The sequence below is a fragment of the Artemia franciscana genome, chromosome 7 (genome assembly GCF_032884065.1).
Source record: "Artemia franciscana chromosome 7, ASM3288406v1, whole genome shotgun sequence".
Classification (NCBI taxonomy): Eukaryota; Metazoa; Arthropoda; class Branchiopoda; order Anostraca; family Artemiidae; genus Artemia; species Artemia franciscana.
This window is the reverse complement of record NC_088869.1, coordinates 33,835,172-33,848,875: the sequence shown is the minus strand read 5'-3', so window position 1 is coordinate 33,848,875 and position 13,704 is coordinate 33,835,172. Positions and strand designations below refer to the sequence as shown.

At 34.0% G+C, this 13,704-nt stretch overlaps 1 protein-coding gene across 10 annotated transcripts in view; it reads right to left on the bottom strand.

Annotated features, from left to right (window-relative positions):
* Positions 1-13,704, bottom strand: part of LOC136029188 (spectrin beta chain-like) — a 134,010-nt gene continuing 120,306 nt past the window's right edge. For 5 of the 10 annotated variants that reach the window (XM_065707321.1, XM_065707320.1, XM_065707323.1 and 2 more), the window contains 3 exons: positions 8,441-8,534; positions 3,345-3,524; positions 1-1,822 (listed from right to left, as the gene is read on the bottom strand). In XM_065707321.1, the coding sequence (XP_065563393.1) occupies positions 1,630-1,822; positions 3,345-3,524; positions 8,441-8,534 (467 nt within the window). In that variant the 3' untranslated portion in view covers positions 1-1,629. Of the gene's footprint in view, positions 1,823-3,344; positions 3,525-8,440; positions 8,535-9,756; positions 9,928-13,184; positions 13,329-13,704 lie in introns of all 10 variants that reach the window. The other 5 variants (XM_065707314.1, XM_065707318.1, XM_065707315.1 and 2 more) reach the window with 2 other exon arrangements.

Genomic DNA, 13,704 nt, shown 5'->3' with positions numbered 1-13,704 from the left:
TAAGCACCAGAACGAAATTTTATTGTCTCAACTTTAAAAGAAACAGTAGAATAGGTTTTTCAAATTCACAAATAGAAACTACCTCCGGATTCCTCAAAATTTTCAGCCTTACCTCAGGAAGCAGTTCATGTCGAATAATTATACACTACAACAAAAAGGTTAAAAATATTACGCGACTTAATATACTATTCAAAAACATTATTTATATGATAAAAGGCTTTGATAAAAGTTCTTATGGTATGGTCACGAAAATAAAAAGATAAAATAAAAAAATCCATCGAAAGAAATAGAATAGACCAATTCTAACTGATATATATTTAACAACTCAGCAACGAAAAGATTTGCTTTGTTCGACCCAGGCGAATGTCAAAATATGATTAAGACATTTTTCTTGAATTGTGGTATTTTAGAGCTGGGGTGTTTGTGCAGGCAATATTAAAAAAGGCAAATGCATAAATAGAAAATTACATTGCAGTCATCGCGTGCACATCTCACATCTATAAACTTAAAAATTTCAGAAAATAAAACTGATTTTTATCAATTTTCCTGCTGGCCACAAATATAAATACGCGAAAAAAATCATGTACATACGATGCTACAAAACCGATACAGTTGGTAATGAGTGTGAAAGCATGTATTACTAACTTCCTCAGATTTTGAACGAAATTTACAAGACAACCCTTTCGTTTATATCATTTTAACCAAATCTTGGAGACTTTCTGGGTTGCGCCATTCGAAGCACGGCGTGAGAATCTGACCTTGGAGAAGCCGACCAGAGAGTTAGACGGAAGGTGTGTACCGTGATGACAGCAGTATGCTAGTATTAATTTTACTAAATTGATTTTGACATTTTTTCTATAGAATATTAGCAACAGAAAATATGAAAAATCAGATAAAGTTTATTTAACTGTTTTTCTGAAATACTTTTTTAAGGAAGCAGGATTATATTTAATGTTTTATAAACTTTCAGCGAACTGAGAACTATAGATGGAGAAGAGACCAATAAAGAGTAGGTTCACAAGAATTTCGATTCCACTTATTTTCATGGAAAAGCTTCCATAAAAGAACTTGCAAATCACAAACACTGAGAAAAATGGTTATGTACTTTGGCTTAAAACATAAAAGTCCAGAAAAAAAAAGTTGTTCAAAGTGGAGGGCAGAAACGTCATTCAGGCAAAGAAAAAAATAACATCAATTCTCTTATTCAAACCACAACCAGCCATCCTTCTTGTGATGAATTCCAGCAAATCTGACAAATAATAAACATAAAAAAGAATATACATAGAAAATGTGTAAACATTAGAAGCGACTTCACTAAGTTAAAAGAATTGGAGCCTTGTATGTACACACTGCGCCCAACGTCAAAAATTGTAAGAAATCTGATGAAATTGTTAACCAATCAGCGATAGCTATTATACTATAAACCAATATCATTATGAGAACAAGAACAGTAGTTGGTTTTTCTCAACCGGGAAATACGTTGATTGGTCAACGTTGCTCAGATTTCCAACAACTCGAACGAATGGCAGTAATTTTCTTAGCAATTCTTGCTTTTGCATTCACCCCATTCATCAACTCCAAACAAAACAGCTGCAAACTCCCGGAAACAAATACTATCGACACCTTGTTTTACTTCTTTTTAAGCGTAAAGAAACCACGTTTTTTCGGTTCATCTGGTTTTGGCGGTCCCGCGGGAAGAGTCTGTGCACGACTGCTGCTGGATTGGTCGCCTGAATCAATCTGAGAGCGGGCTTTAGATACCCAAAGATTCATCTCATCATCATCTCTTGCTTGGAACAAGAATTCTCCACCAGAAGGGAGCCTAAAATTATTTCATATGAGAAAAATTGCTGGATTCTAAAGTAAATACACCCCTATTCTTTTAGTAAGACAAGAAATATTGTTTATATACAGTTAGCATATTCACTAAGGCAAACTTCTGTCGTTCAGGTAAAAAACATAGCATCAATTTCTTTAAACATGTTTCCACGATCCGATATAAAAATACTGTGATACATAGGTAAACTTCTCAGTTGAGCTTTAAAGATTTAAAGAAACAGCACTTCTAAATCCTTCAGTTAATACTGGCACTCCTTCGAATCCTTTTTTTATACCATATCCTCCTTTCTGCAAATGAAACAGCACTTCTAAATCCTTCAGTTAATACTGGCACTCCTTCGAATCCTTTTTTTAATACCATATCCTCCTTTCTACAAATGTCGGCAACAAATTATACAGGCCAACATTTACGTTTCCATACATCTAAACAAAATTCCAGGTACGTTTTGAATATATATATATATATATATATATATATATATATATATATATATATATATATATATATATATATATATCGGTATATATATATATCGGTATATATATATATCAGTATATATATATATATATATATATATATATATATATATATATATATATATATATATATATATATATATATAATAGTTATTGATGGCTAAGCTTAGCAAATATCCCTACTTAAGCGTCGCTTTTTTATGTAATGAAATTATTTCAAGGATAACGCTATTTTGTCTGGACACAGGCGTCATCTCCTCAACTATTGAAAGAAAATTCCAGCTCTGACTAGCCCTTTAAACAATATTGCTTCCGATTTTCCCGTTTGCAACATCGGTGCTACAAAATTGATCAACTTGATGTAATGATTTAAGTGCATTTACGGTCTATAATGTTAAAATTGCAATTTAAATATAGTAACCATTGTCAGTCCACTGTATTATATCTTTTGTGATTAAAATATTTTGGTCTAAATGACAAAATAAAAAGATTGTATTGTTTATTCAATACTAGTTTTGACGAAAGAAAGGCTAAACTCAGTTTAAACCAGATTAGAGCAATTTCAAATAAACTTAATTAGAATTTTTTTAGAGTAATGTTTTCGGATATTTACCACAAAGACATTGAGCTTTGCATAGCCGCTCCAAAAATGTGGACTTAACGCTCAAAACTAGCAGCGCCTTAGAAGATATTTTTGGTGGAAAGCTGATGTAAAATATACCGATATGCACAAAATACGACCATTTAAAAGAAAAAAATCATGCAAAACTTCTTTCCCAGCGAAAATACACAAAAATTAACTGGTATCTGTGCCCTCACCTCCCTAGGTTGCATATTTCTAAACATAGATTAAAAAAGCAGAAGTGCTTACGTAAAATAAATTAAAAGTAAAAAATAAAGCAAAGTAAAAAAGTAAAAGTAAAAAATAGATTAAGACACAGTAAAAGATTGTAACTGACGAGGTAGCATTTGCAATCAAAGCGAAAATAAACTGTGGTAGAAGAGGAAATATAACCATGAAAACCTACTTGACTCTAAAAACGGATTTTTTCTTAGTGTAATCCGAAGCTACCTCAACTGATCCTGCTCGAATACTGAAAGGTGTCTCTCCTTTGTAATACACTTCGGGTGTTGATTTTGCTGTCTTTTGATCTTTATATGTAGCCATACTTGCATCTCGGAGAACAATGTAAACTTTCTCCCAAGACCTAATAAAGATCAAAACTATTACTGAAAATTACAGCTTCACGAGAAAAAAACGTCATTACTATCTGCGATCCATGTATAGTTGACACGTTTTATTGCTACTCCACATCAAGCACGAAACAATATTTTTTTTTGTGATTCTGAAATAACCCCACTGAAAAATTTCCAATTCAGTACTTACAAAATATATTTGTGTTTATACCGAAAAGAAACATAATAACAAAAAATGTTAAATATGTAATAATTTTAAATTTTAATATAAATACAGTGACTGTTGTCGGTCCACTGAATTATGTCTTTTGTCCTTAAATTCGCTAGGTCAAAGGAACAAAATAAAAATATTGTATCCCTTGGTAGCAAAAATAAATAAGGGCAAAGTGCGTTGTTGCTACTAAAATTTTAACAACAGCACCGGTCACAATTCAAATCAACTTAGTCAAAACAGCTTCTAATTCTTTCTTTTTTCATATAAGAGCTTGAGTTCAGTTTATCAAAGCCCACTATCTCAACAAAAGCAAAGTTTGTTGCTAAACTAATTTCATCTAGGTTAAAGTGTTCAAAAGCTCTGTAACAAGATAGAGCTACACGTTCAAATCTCAAAATACCGTTTTTAAACTGAAATGTCAATGAAACAGTGCCTATAATTTAACAGACATTCTCTAGATTTAAATACCAGTTCACATATAATATTAAAGCTTAAAGAATGAACTATTTACCGCTTTTCAGCGGTAAATAAGTGAAATTTACCGCTCAATGAAGCCTGATAATAAAACTTAACTTATAGATGAGCCAACTCAAAACACTGGCCAATTATATCTAAATAGTGCTGACAGTGCTGACTTCTGATTAGACAAACGATGTTTTTTTTTATCGACGTGCTTTATATTATCACTGTATTACAATTTATTAAAAGAACGCTTAATTAAATAATTTTAATCCAGTAGTATCACAATCTGCTTTTGTTAGATTTCAAATAGCAGAAAACTTTACCCAGTTTTTATTATCATAGAAAAAAAAACAGAAAAAAAAACAGAAAAAAAAACAGAAAAAAAAACAACAACTGCAAAATAAACCTACAGTGCTTTGTTTCAAAACATAACACCTATTATTACTTTCACATTTGATAGTAAGAATAATTCCTGTATTTGGGTCTGTATATATCACTAATGTTACCAAACAGACATTATGCTAATAATCTTCCATTCCTTCACATTCCCTTACCCTGTTATTTATACTTGCCGCATAACCGCATGCATAATAGACAAATTCTCTTACCCTTACATATAAAAAAACTAAAGAAAGGTCGACCAATAAGCACAAGTATAGAATAGAATATTATTTAAAAGATTTCTATCACAGCATGGTTTCCGAATTTGAATTTTACGTCAAAAAACACTAATATATATATATATATATATATATATATATATATATATATATATATATATATATATATATATATATATATATATATATATATATATATATATATATATATATATATATATATATATATATATATATATATATATATATATATATATATATATATATATATATATATATATATATATATATATATATATATATATATATATCATATCGAAAGATCTTAACCTTCACGTCAGACATAATCCATTGTACAAAGTACATAAAAAAAAAGAGTCAACACTTAGTCAAAAATTCAAAAATAAAAAAATAAACATGTAACAATGAAATTAATGACTAGTTTTCCTCGTTATCATACAGCTCAACAAAATTCGGAACAAAACTCTTGGGATATCTTCCATGTTTAGAGGGAATGGGAGTCAGTTTGGGGCTATTTAGGATTTTATACGGGGCGGTCAATTGCGGGCGGGATGGTAGGGTTCGGGGATGACGGAACGTAACCAGGAACAGATACGGTCTTGGTACCGAAACGAAGGCACGGGAGGTTCCTTCTCTCGGCCAACGTGGTGACCTTGAACTTACCAAGTAGATAATGATAAGGAACCTTTCCTTCACCATTTATGATTCTAAGTGCTCATTTTGGACATTTCCAATCATATAGATATGCTCTGAAGAAATACCGAAATGCCACACTGGACAAGCAAACTCGAGTATTGGCTGATTAAAAGAACACTAAAGTTGGAGAAGGTCCTAAGGGGGGGGGGCAAGAAAATTTTATCAAAAGTTTTAGAAGGGAAACCGAAGGGAAAGCTTTTTTGAGGATGTATTGAATACGGGCGTCCCCACTTTACGTCAGCAGTAATTGTCATCCTAAGCAGTTTAATGCATGTGACAGAGATTAAGGGAGGAATGGGGTTTGTGAAAGTGGAGAATCATTCTAAAAAATTAACTGTCGTGACTGACGATTTATTAGGGTTTACTTCCATCTTCATCAAAGAAGCCTCCTGTGTGATACCATCAAGTAAAGTCATAATTGAGCTTTTAATGTTTCGTCGGCAAACCTCAGGTGCAGACAGGTCGTCCACATACTTCCACCAGTCTGTGTGGTCAATAATGAAGCTATTAACCCTTATAAGAAATAAAATGGGACCCATCACAATTCCCTGTGGGACCCCACAAAAGATAGAAAGGGGATCGGAATAAACATTTTTATATTTAAGCACTTGAGAACGATTTGTTAAAAAGGAGGCAACAATTTGAACTAGAAAGGGATTCACTTGAAACTCCGTCAGCAGTTTCTTTACAAGGATATTGTGGTCTATTAGGTCGAACGCTTTCTGGAGATCAATAAATAAAAGGTTCAACCAAGTATCAGGGCTTTCAAGGTTTTCAAGAATGGTAAAGAAGACTAACAAGGTAGTGTGAAGTAGATGTCTCCTTCAGGTTTCCAAATTGTTGCAAGTCAATAAATCCAAGAATCTCTGCCTTTAACCAATTAGTTAAGAAACCCTCGTAAATTTTCGAAAAAAAAACTAGGGTTAAGATGATTGGCCGTACTCCAGTAAATTCGTTCACGCCTCCCTTCTTTTGGATTGGAGTAATATAGTTTAGATTACAGCACGACGGGTAACATCCGGAATTACTTATATCACTAAAAATACTAACGGGGTGTTAATAGTTTATATTGGAATGCTTTTTTTCGATCAATTGGGATATCAATGGGACAAATACTAGTTTGTTTTTCTTTTCAGTTTCATATACAACCCCTCATCCCCAAAGATGAATGGGCTCAACCACATTGATTACAAGTTACTCTGTAAAATCTGGAAACAAATTCTTCTTACTGTTAAATGCTTATCAGCAACCACTAGACAAGACAAGATTTTTATTGGCGAAATCACATAATAAATAATTTTCTAAACTGGACGAAGGAAAGCAGTGGCTCAATGTGTTTGCCATAAACAGAGGTAGGAAAATGCCGAAATAATAAAAAAGAAAAAAACATACAAGGTAGGAGATAACAGAGAAGGCGACCCCAGCGCAACAGCACTACAACAAAGTTCATACTAATATCTATTATTCATCAATCCCAACATCCAGACAAAGAACTATTTTTGACACATGTTTTTCAAAGAAAATGGGCTCTTGAAACTTGGGACATTTCTACTAAATTAAGGTTGAATTACAATATGAGAAATCTGGTATTTGATTGAGAAGCTAGCTCTTTCCGACTTAATTGAAGGAAGGCAATACTTCTTGGAGCGGACGTGGTGGGGAGGAGAAATGGGAGTCTCAATAATACCCAAATCATGGAAATCATGGAACACTAGAAGTCACTTAGGTGAAATATCCAAGCCCTCCCACTGTATATGGAAGTGCATGTTGATCCTTGCTTTCAAATCAGTCCCTGCGATAGAAGAAAAATCTCCGAACTGTGAAAACCTGAAGCATGCTTGACCATGAAGAAAATAGTCTAAAATTATTTGAAGGAAGTCTCCTTTGTATGTAGCCACTTTATTAACAAGATAAGTGAACATGAGCACATTTATACAGAACGGTACTGGGACTCAGAAAGCTCATCTTTCTTCCTTTTAGCCTAATGCACTCGTACAATCAAGCAGAACTGTGTATTTTCGTGCAAAGGTTAATGAGGGAGCGAGTGCCTCTGATAATCAGCATTCTCACGTCTCATTGGCCCAAGTTACTTATCTATAAGCTCTAGCTCCATTGATGAAAACGTAATGAAGTTATAGGTTCAATTTGGTTCTCTAATCATAGAGATTGAAAATTCTTGCATGATTCCAGTACAAACAAGGTAAAACATATCAGCCTCGGTGATAAAACGTTACCCGGGAGGGGGAAGGGGACAGGGGGCTGATTTTTATTCAGCTAAATTTATACTCCTAAAAATACAGATTAATCTTTGTGCAATTTCGCTTTAAAAAAGCTGTAACTTACTATTTCAGGGTCACAGGCTCACTTTGCATCAGCTTGAAAATTTCAACATGATTCTGGTTCAAAAAAGATGTAACATACCCTTCTTTGGGACAAAAATTCGATGATGGGAGGGGTTAGCAGCTGTTCTGGGGACCAAAGGGCCAATATTGTTCTTTAATCATAAAGATTGGCGATTCTCGTCTGAATCCTTACGTAAAGTTGACAATGGAAGAGGATTAAATGCAGCTTGAACTTGCCTCATTTTAACATCAAATCAATACTTAGCCCGGTGTCGGGACTTAGTTCGAATTTGCACTGAACCCTCCATAGCATCTGCTTAAACTTGATTTTACACTGAGATCAAGAATTCTTACGATTCTGAGAGCGTTGATTGTCAAATTATTTCAAGTTTTGACAAATTACGTCAAAGTTTTATATTACAAATTCCTAGAAAGAGCCATGATTTTCTAGATAACCTAGCTAGCACACTACAATTATATCTCTGCAAAAGTTTTCTCCAAGCCACTTTCAAGTGCACCCAACTGTACTTGTACAAGTTGCATAGTTTATGAAACTGTAAAAGAGCACTAACCTATTGGAAGCTTTCTTTGATGCCGACTCCCATTCATGTTTGCGTAGAAGCGATCCTTCAATAACATCTTCGGTGGCTTGAGCTGGGGTGCGCTCTACAATATTGATGGAGTTATATTATATTTTAAGAAATAATAAATAAATACTAATTATAAAATTTACAAATCCAGAAATTAATTTCAAGCCTGCTTTTTCGTGTCGAGAATGGAATTCGCCAAGTTTCATGTTGGAAGTTTTTAGAATATTATTGTATATTTAATCAAGCAATTCTTCATACTATAATTATATGAAATAAAAATAAGCCCTTAAATATAAAACACTAACGCGTTGAGGGGATAGTTATAATAATAATAATAATAATAATAATAATAATAATAAAAAATAACGACACCCAAAACTTGAAATAAAAGCAACTATGCCAGAAAAAAAGCTAGACGGTCATTAACAGAGTGCAAAAGTTTAAAACAAAGAACAACTAAAAAAAAGGGTTGATTACCGACAACGGACAACTAGAAAGACTCACCTAAAATATTTTATTCATAACTAGTTTTCGTCAACTTAATTTTATTTTGAGAAAAAAAACAAATGAGCGTTAAGGCAGACCTGCTACAGTTCGAAACTAATTATAGACAAGATGCATGCACAGGGCTACGAAAATAAACTATCGAAGTCTAGAACCACTTCTCGGAGTAAAATTGAGAAGTGTATGGCAGCTAAAACTGGTTAGAAAGCAACTAAGCTGAATTTGCAGGTAAAAGAATTATTTGTACCAGTCTGAAAATGAACTTTTTATTTCTTCTATATATATAAGAAAAAAAATAAATAAATAAAAATTTATGAGAAATCCATCTTGAGGAAAGATGGAACGTGTAGTTAAAGTGTATCTTCTATTAAGTTATAACTGGTGTTTAAGCGATTTAAGTTTGGTATAAATAAGGTAAGATTTGAGATTACTACTCATGGAGCATATTTCAATTAGGCAGGATAATTTGGAAAACATCTTATTAAGCACCATCACCAAGGCCACCATCAGCTATTATCATCAGTGCCATCAGAAGTTTTTTTATTTTTTCAATCAAATTTTGCTTTTTTTTTAACTGTTTCTCCAGTGAAATAAATTTCTACTAAAACAAATTTATAACAAATGATGATGACGAGGATACTGAAACTAATCCCAGTTTTCAGATAAAATCAGAGAGTTTCAGAGAGTGCTTGCAGATAAAATGTCAGAAAGGGTGTAGCCATCCATCAGAAAGTTCATATTCCTCTTTAGACACTTTATAGTCCGTCACCTAAGCCACCACCAACAAATAGTACCTTCTGATTTGGTGGAGAGATTTGACTCACTCTCACTTCCAGCCCCTGAGCCAACCAATGGGCTAGCGGCTTTTTTCCACCGGAAACTTCTAAACGGAGACTTGGAACGGGATCGTTGTACCTTTTTGGATTTATCTGGAGTTTGTAGAGTCGCAGTTTGCGACTTAGCAACTAAACAACAAATTGCATTAGACATTTACAAGACACAAACACAAAAGCATTCTGAATCAAACAAGCGACAATACTTCAAGCTTTATTTTTATTTAACACTAACGGTAGTTGGTTAGTATCTACTTCTCTTTGCCTCCAAATAATTAGGGCCAACAAATAAATGTTGAAATCGATTTTTCAGGCTGATAGGTTTGACGCCATATCATACACATAAACACATAGGCTTAACACCAACTATAAACAAAACAAAAATATATAGAGGAAAAGTACTAAGCCAAACATTTGGCCTTATTAAAAAAAAATTTGTAATCAACTAGGCAGCTATTATAAAAGACAATGTAGAGTTATACATAAAATCATGTAAATTTGGTATGTAAATTTTGGTAAGTTTTGTATCTAAAAGTTAGTATGTTTTACCACTGGATAAGCGAAAAACCTTTATTTATAATCATTCCCTTTTGTTTCTAAGTAAAGTGTCATTTTCTGTTGCGTCACTGCTTTTTCTTCCAAAAAGCTAAATTGTAATTATAAGAAAATATATTTACCATTTGCCAGCTTTGAGGAGCCTCTCCCAGACCACTCAGCGTGTCACCAGTGGCAATAGGGGAACGCCCTACAGATATGTAGGGTACCTCCATAGGAGACGCGGACCAAGGGGGACCTTGTCCCTGGGGGTCCATAATAGAAACTGGGGCACCCTTGCCCGGGGCCATAAATTCAGGTGGAGGAGGAAGAAAGCCGCTCAAATATACACTCAAAAGGATCACCCGGCGTGGCCAAACTTCCTGTGAGTTACAAACCTTCTCCAAGTAATGGGTTAAATTGCCTGATGATACAGAACACCATCACGGGAGGATCTTCTATAGGAGAAAAAAATGCGGCAGGGCCTAAGATCCAGATTCATGGACAACAGTCTCTGCACAGGGCTACCTCGACCCTTTCAGGGTACCTGCAAGACTGGGGACCTTGCCGTCAACCTTATTCTCACTTGAGGAGTGGCGCCCCTCGAGGTAATTATTGTCTAGTAAACGACACAGCATCCACATGGGATTCTGATTATTGGATAGTTCTTCTCTGTTTGATCTACTTTGACGGGCGTTTTCGGGCTGAAAAACCTCTTCCTAGCTAGTTTATTTACTATGGGCTGCCTCCACCTAGTAGCATAATATTTATAGACACGAATATATAATGAGTCGGAGGTAATAGGGTTGAGATTGTATGTGCTGAAAACCATATGGTGACCAAGATGGGGCATCTTGGCCCATTCATAATGGGAGGCCACGGAATCAACTGGGGAGGAAAAACTCCCGTGGACTTAGATTATGCTGATGATTTAAGCATCCTTGATGAAAGTGTGAGAAAAATGAATGAACTTTTACAAGTTTTGTGAGTTCAGGGTACTAGAATCGGTCTAAAATAAATGCTAAGAAGACTAACTCACTAAGGCTAGGAATAAGTGAAGATGAAGAGGTGACGTTGGGTAACGAAAAGATTGATCAGGTGGTCAGCTTCACTTACCTTGGTAGTATTATAAGTAAAGACGGTGGAAACAGTGAAGATATTAACCGTAGAACAGCCAAGGTTCAGGACTTTTTTCATAGTTAAAACAAAGTTTGGGAGAATAGGAAGATAAGTCTGCACGCCAAGATTAGAATATTAGAAGCTACAGTGATGACGATGGTCAAATATGGCTCTGAAGCATGGGCATTCCGAAAAGCGGATGAAAATGATAGATGTTTTCCAGAGAAACTGCATACGGATTGTTCTGGGCACCCGGCTGACTGACTGTATTTCAAATAGTGGGGTGTACGAAAAATGTGATTCAATCCCGCTTTTTAGGGCTATAACTAAAGAAAGGTTGAGATGGCTAGGGCACAGTGTGTGGATGAAGGATGACAGATTGCCGAAGATTGTCCTTTTTGGTCAGCTGTCTAGGACTTAACGGAAAGCAGGTCGTCCTCGAATTGGGCGGGGGGACGTCATAAAGAAAGATTTAAAGGAAATGGGAACTTCCTGGGAAAGTGTAAAAAGGAAGACTTTGAATAGATTGGAATGGAGGATGAGCGTGCGTAACTGTGTTGGCCTCAGGCGGCTTGGTGCTGCGGTGAGTTGTTAGCAGTAGTACTAGCGGTAGATTTTCATTTACTAAAATACGAGTCATGAAATAGATCAATTAAAATATTAATTAGAATTTTACCTTTATATTAATAGCAGTACAAAACAGATCAGTTCTAATTTTATTTGGTTACATTTCTTGATTTTCTGAAAACACACACATTAAATACCATAATAATTTGGTGATGCTTCTAAAATAAGATAAAAAAAACCCTAAGTGTAAATACAATAAAAATAAAAAAATGAAACTAACTCAATAAAACATGACTTGAATGTTACTATTGTAGCTTATTACTGTCATTATATTTAGATTAGCAAAATAAAGGCAAAAAAGCATATATACACTTAAAAAAAATACTGAATGAACAGCTAGCAGTAAATTTTTCAATAAACATAAAAACGAAGCCAAAGACATTAAGAAAGCTTAAAACAAGCACATTCCATGCGTTAAAGCGTTTTAAATGGAACTGGAAAAACTGGAACTGAAATAATTCTCGATCCCGGCTGCGACAATAACAAAGGCTTACACATCTGCCCAATAGACTAGTAAAGGAATTGAGTAAGTTTTATTTTATATAAGTATTAGTCATAGAATACGAATGAAGTTATAGCATTTTAAAAATATAGGTATCTTCAAACATTAATATAGAATTAGTGGGTCATACCAAAAAGAATTAAGAAAAAAAAAGGTCTGTGCATCTAAAGTTACCACATTCATATGGTGCTCAATTCAACAGTAGATATGGTTTTAGCAAGTCATTACTGATCATAAAATTAGCACTTAAAGCTTTACAATTTGTTTGGAATAAGGTGGCATACAATCTCTAAATTTCCCCGTTTCCATCAGTGGTTCTTAATAACTGCCAGTGGCTTCTGAAGCTGCCAGTCGCTTCGAAATTTCACTATTCGTTACATTTTACTATTCTGCCATTTTCCAATCGAAATTTTTATTGAAAAAAAGCTAGCATTGAACCTGATTTTCTTATGAAATTGTACAATACACTGTACTGAATCAACCTTTCCCTTTTTCTAACGAAGAGGGAATAGAAGTATTATATTCTGAAATCGCTGCTGCAATGCGACGAAAAAGACTAGAGCAGCTAGGTAGCTTGGGCTAGCAGCGATACAATTAAGAAAAAAACCTGCTAGGCTCCACTTTTCCTCCTCGGAAATTTTACTTTGGCGATTTAAAGCCATAGTAATTCTCGAAATCGTCCTAAATAAAATTTGACGCTTTGGATGAGTTGACTGAACTTCCCTGATTGGTTCATCCACATCGTCTACAGCTGAAGGTAGTTATGAGAATTAGTCAATATTGCTTAATAATGAAATTAAAGATAAGTTAACACAATTTTTAGTGGTTGAAACATAGAAAATTTCCAAAAATTGTTATTACACCATATATATATATATATACCATATATATAGCATATACCATATATATATATATACCATATATATAGCATATACCATATATATACCATATATATATATATATATATATATATATATATATATATATATATATATATATATATATATATATATATATATATATATATATATATATTGTCGGTGACTACTTGATCATTTAGAAAGGCTCAGAAGATGTCACAAATCTCTTCTCATTGACATCCCTTCTCCAGAGCTTACATTCGAATC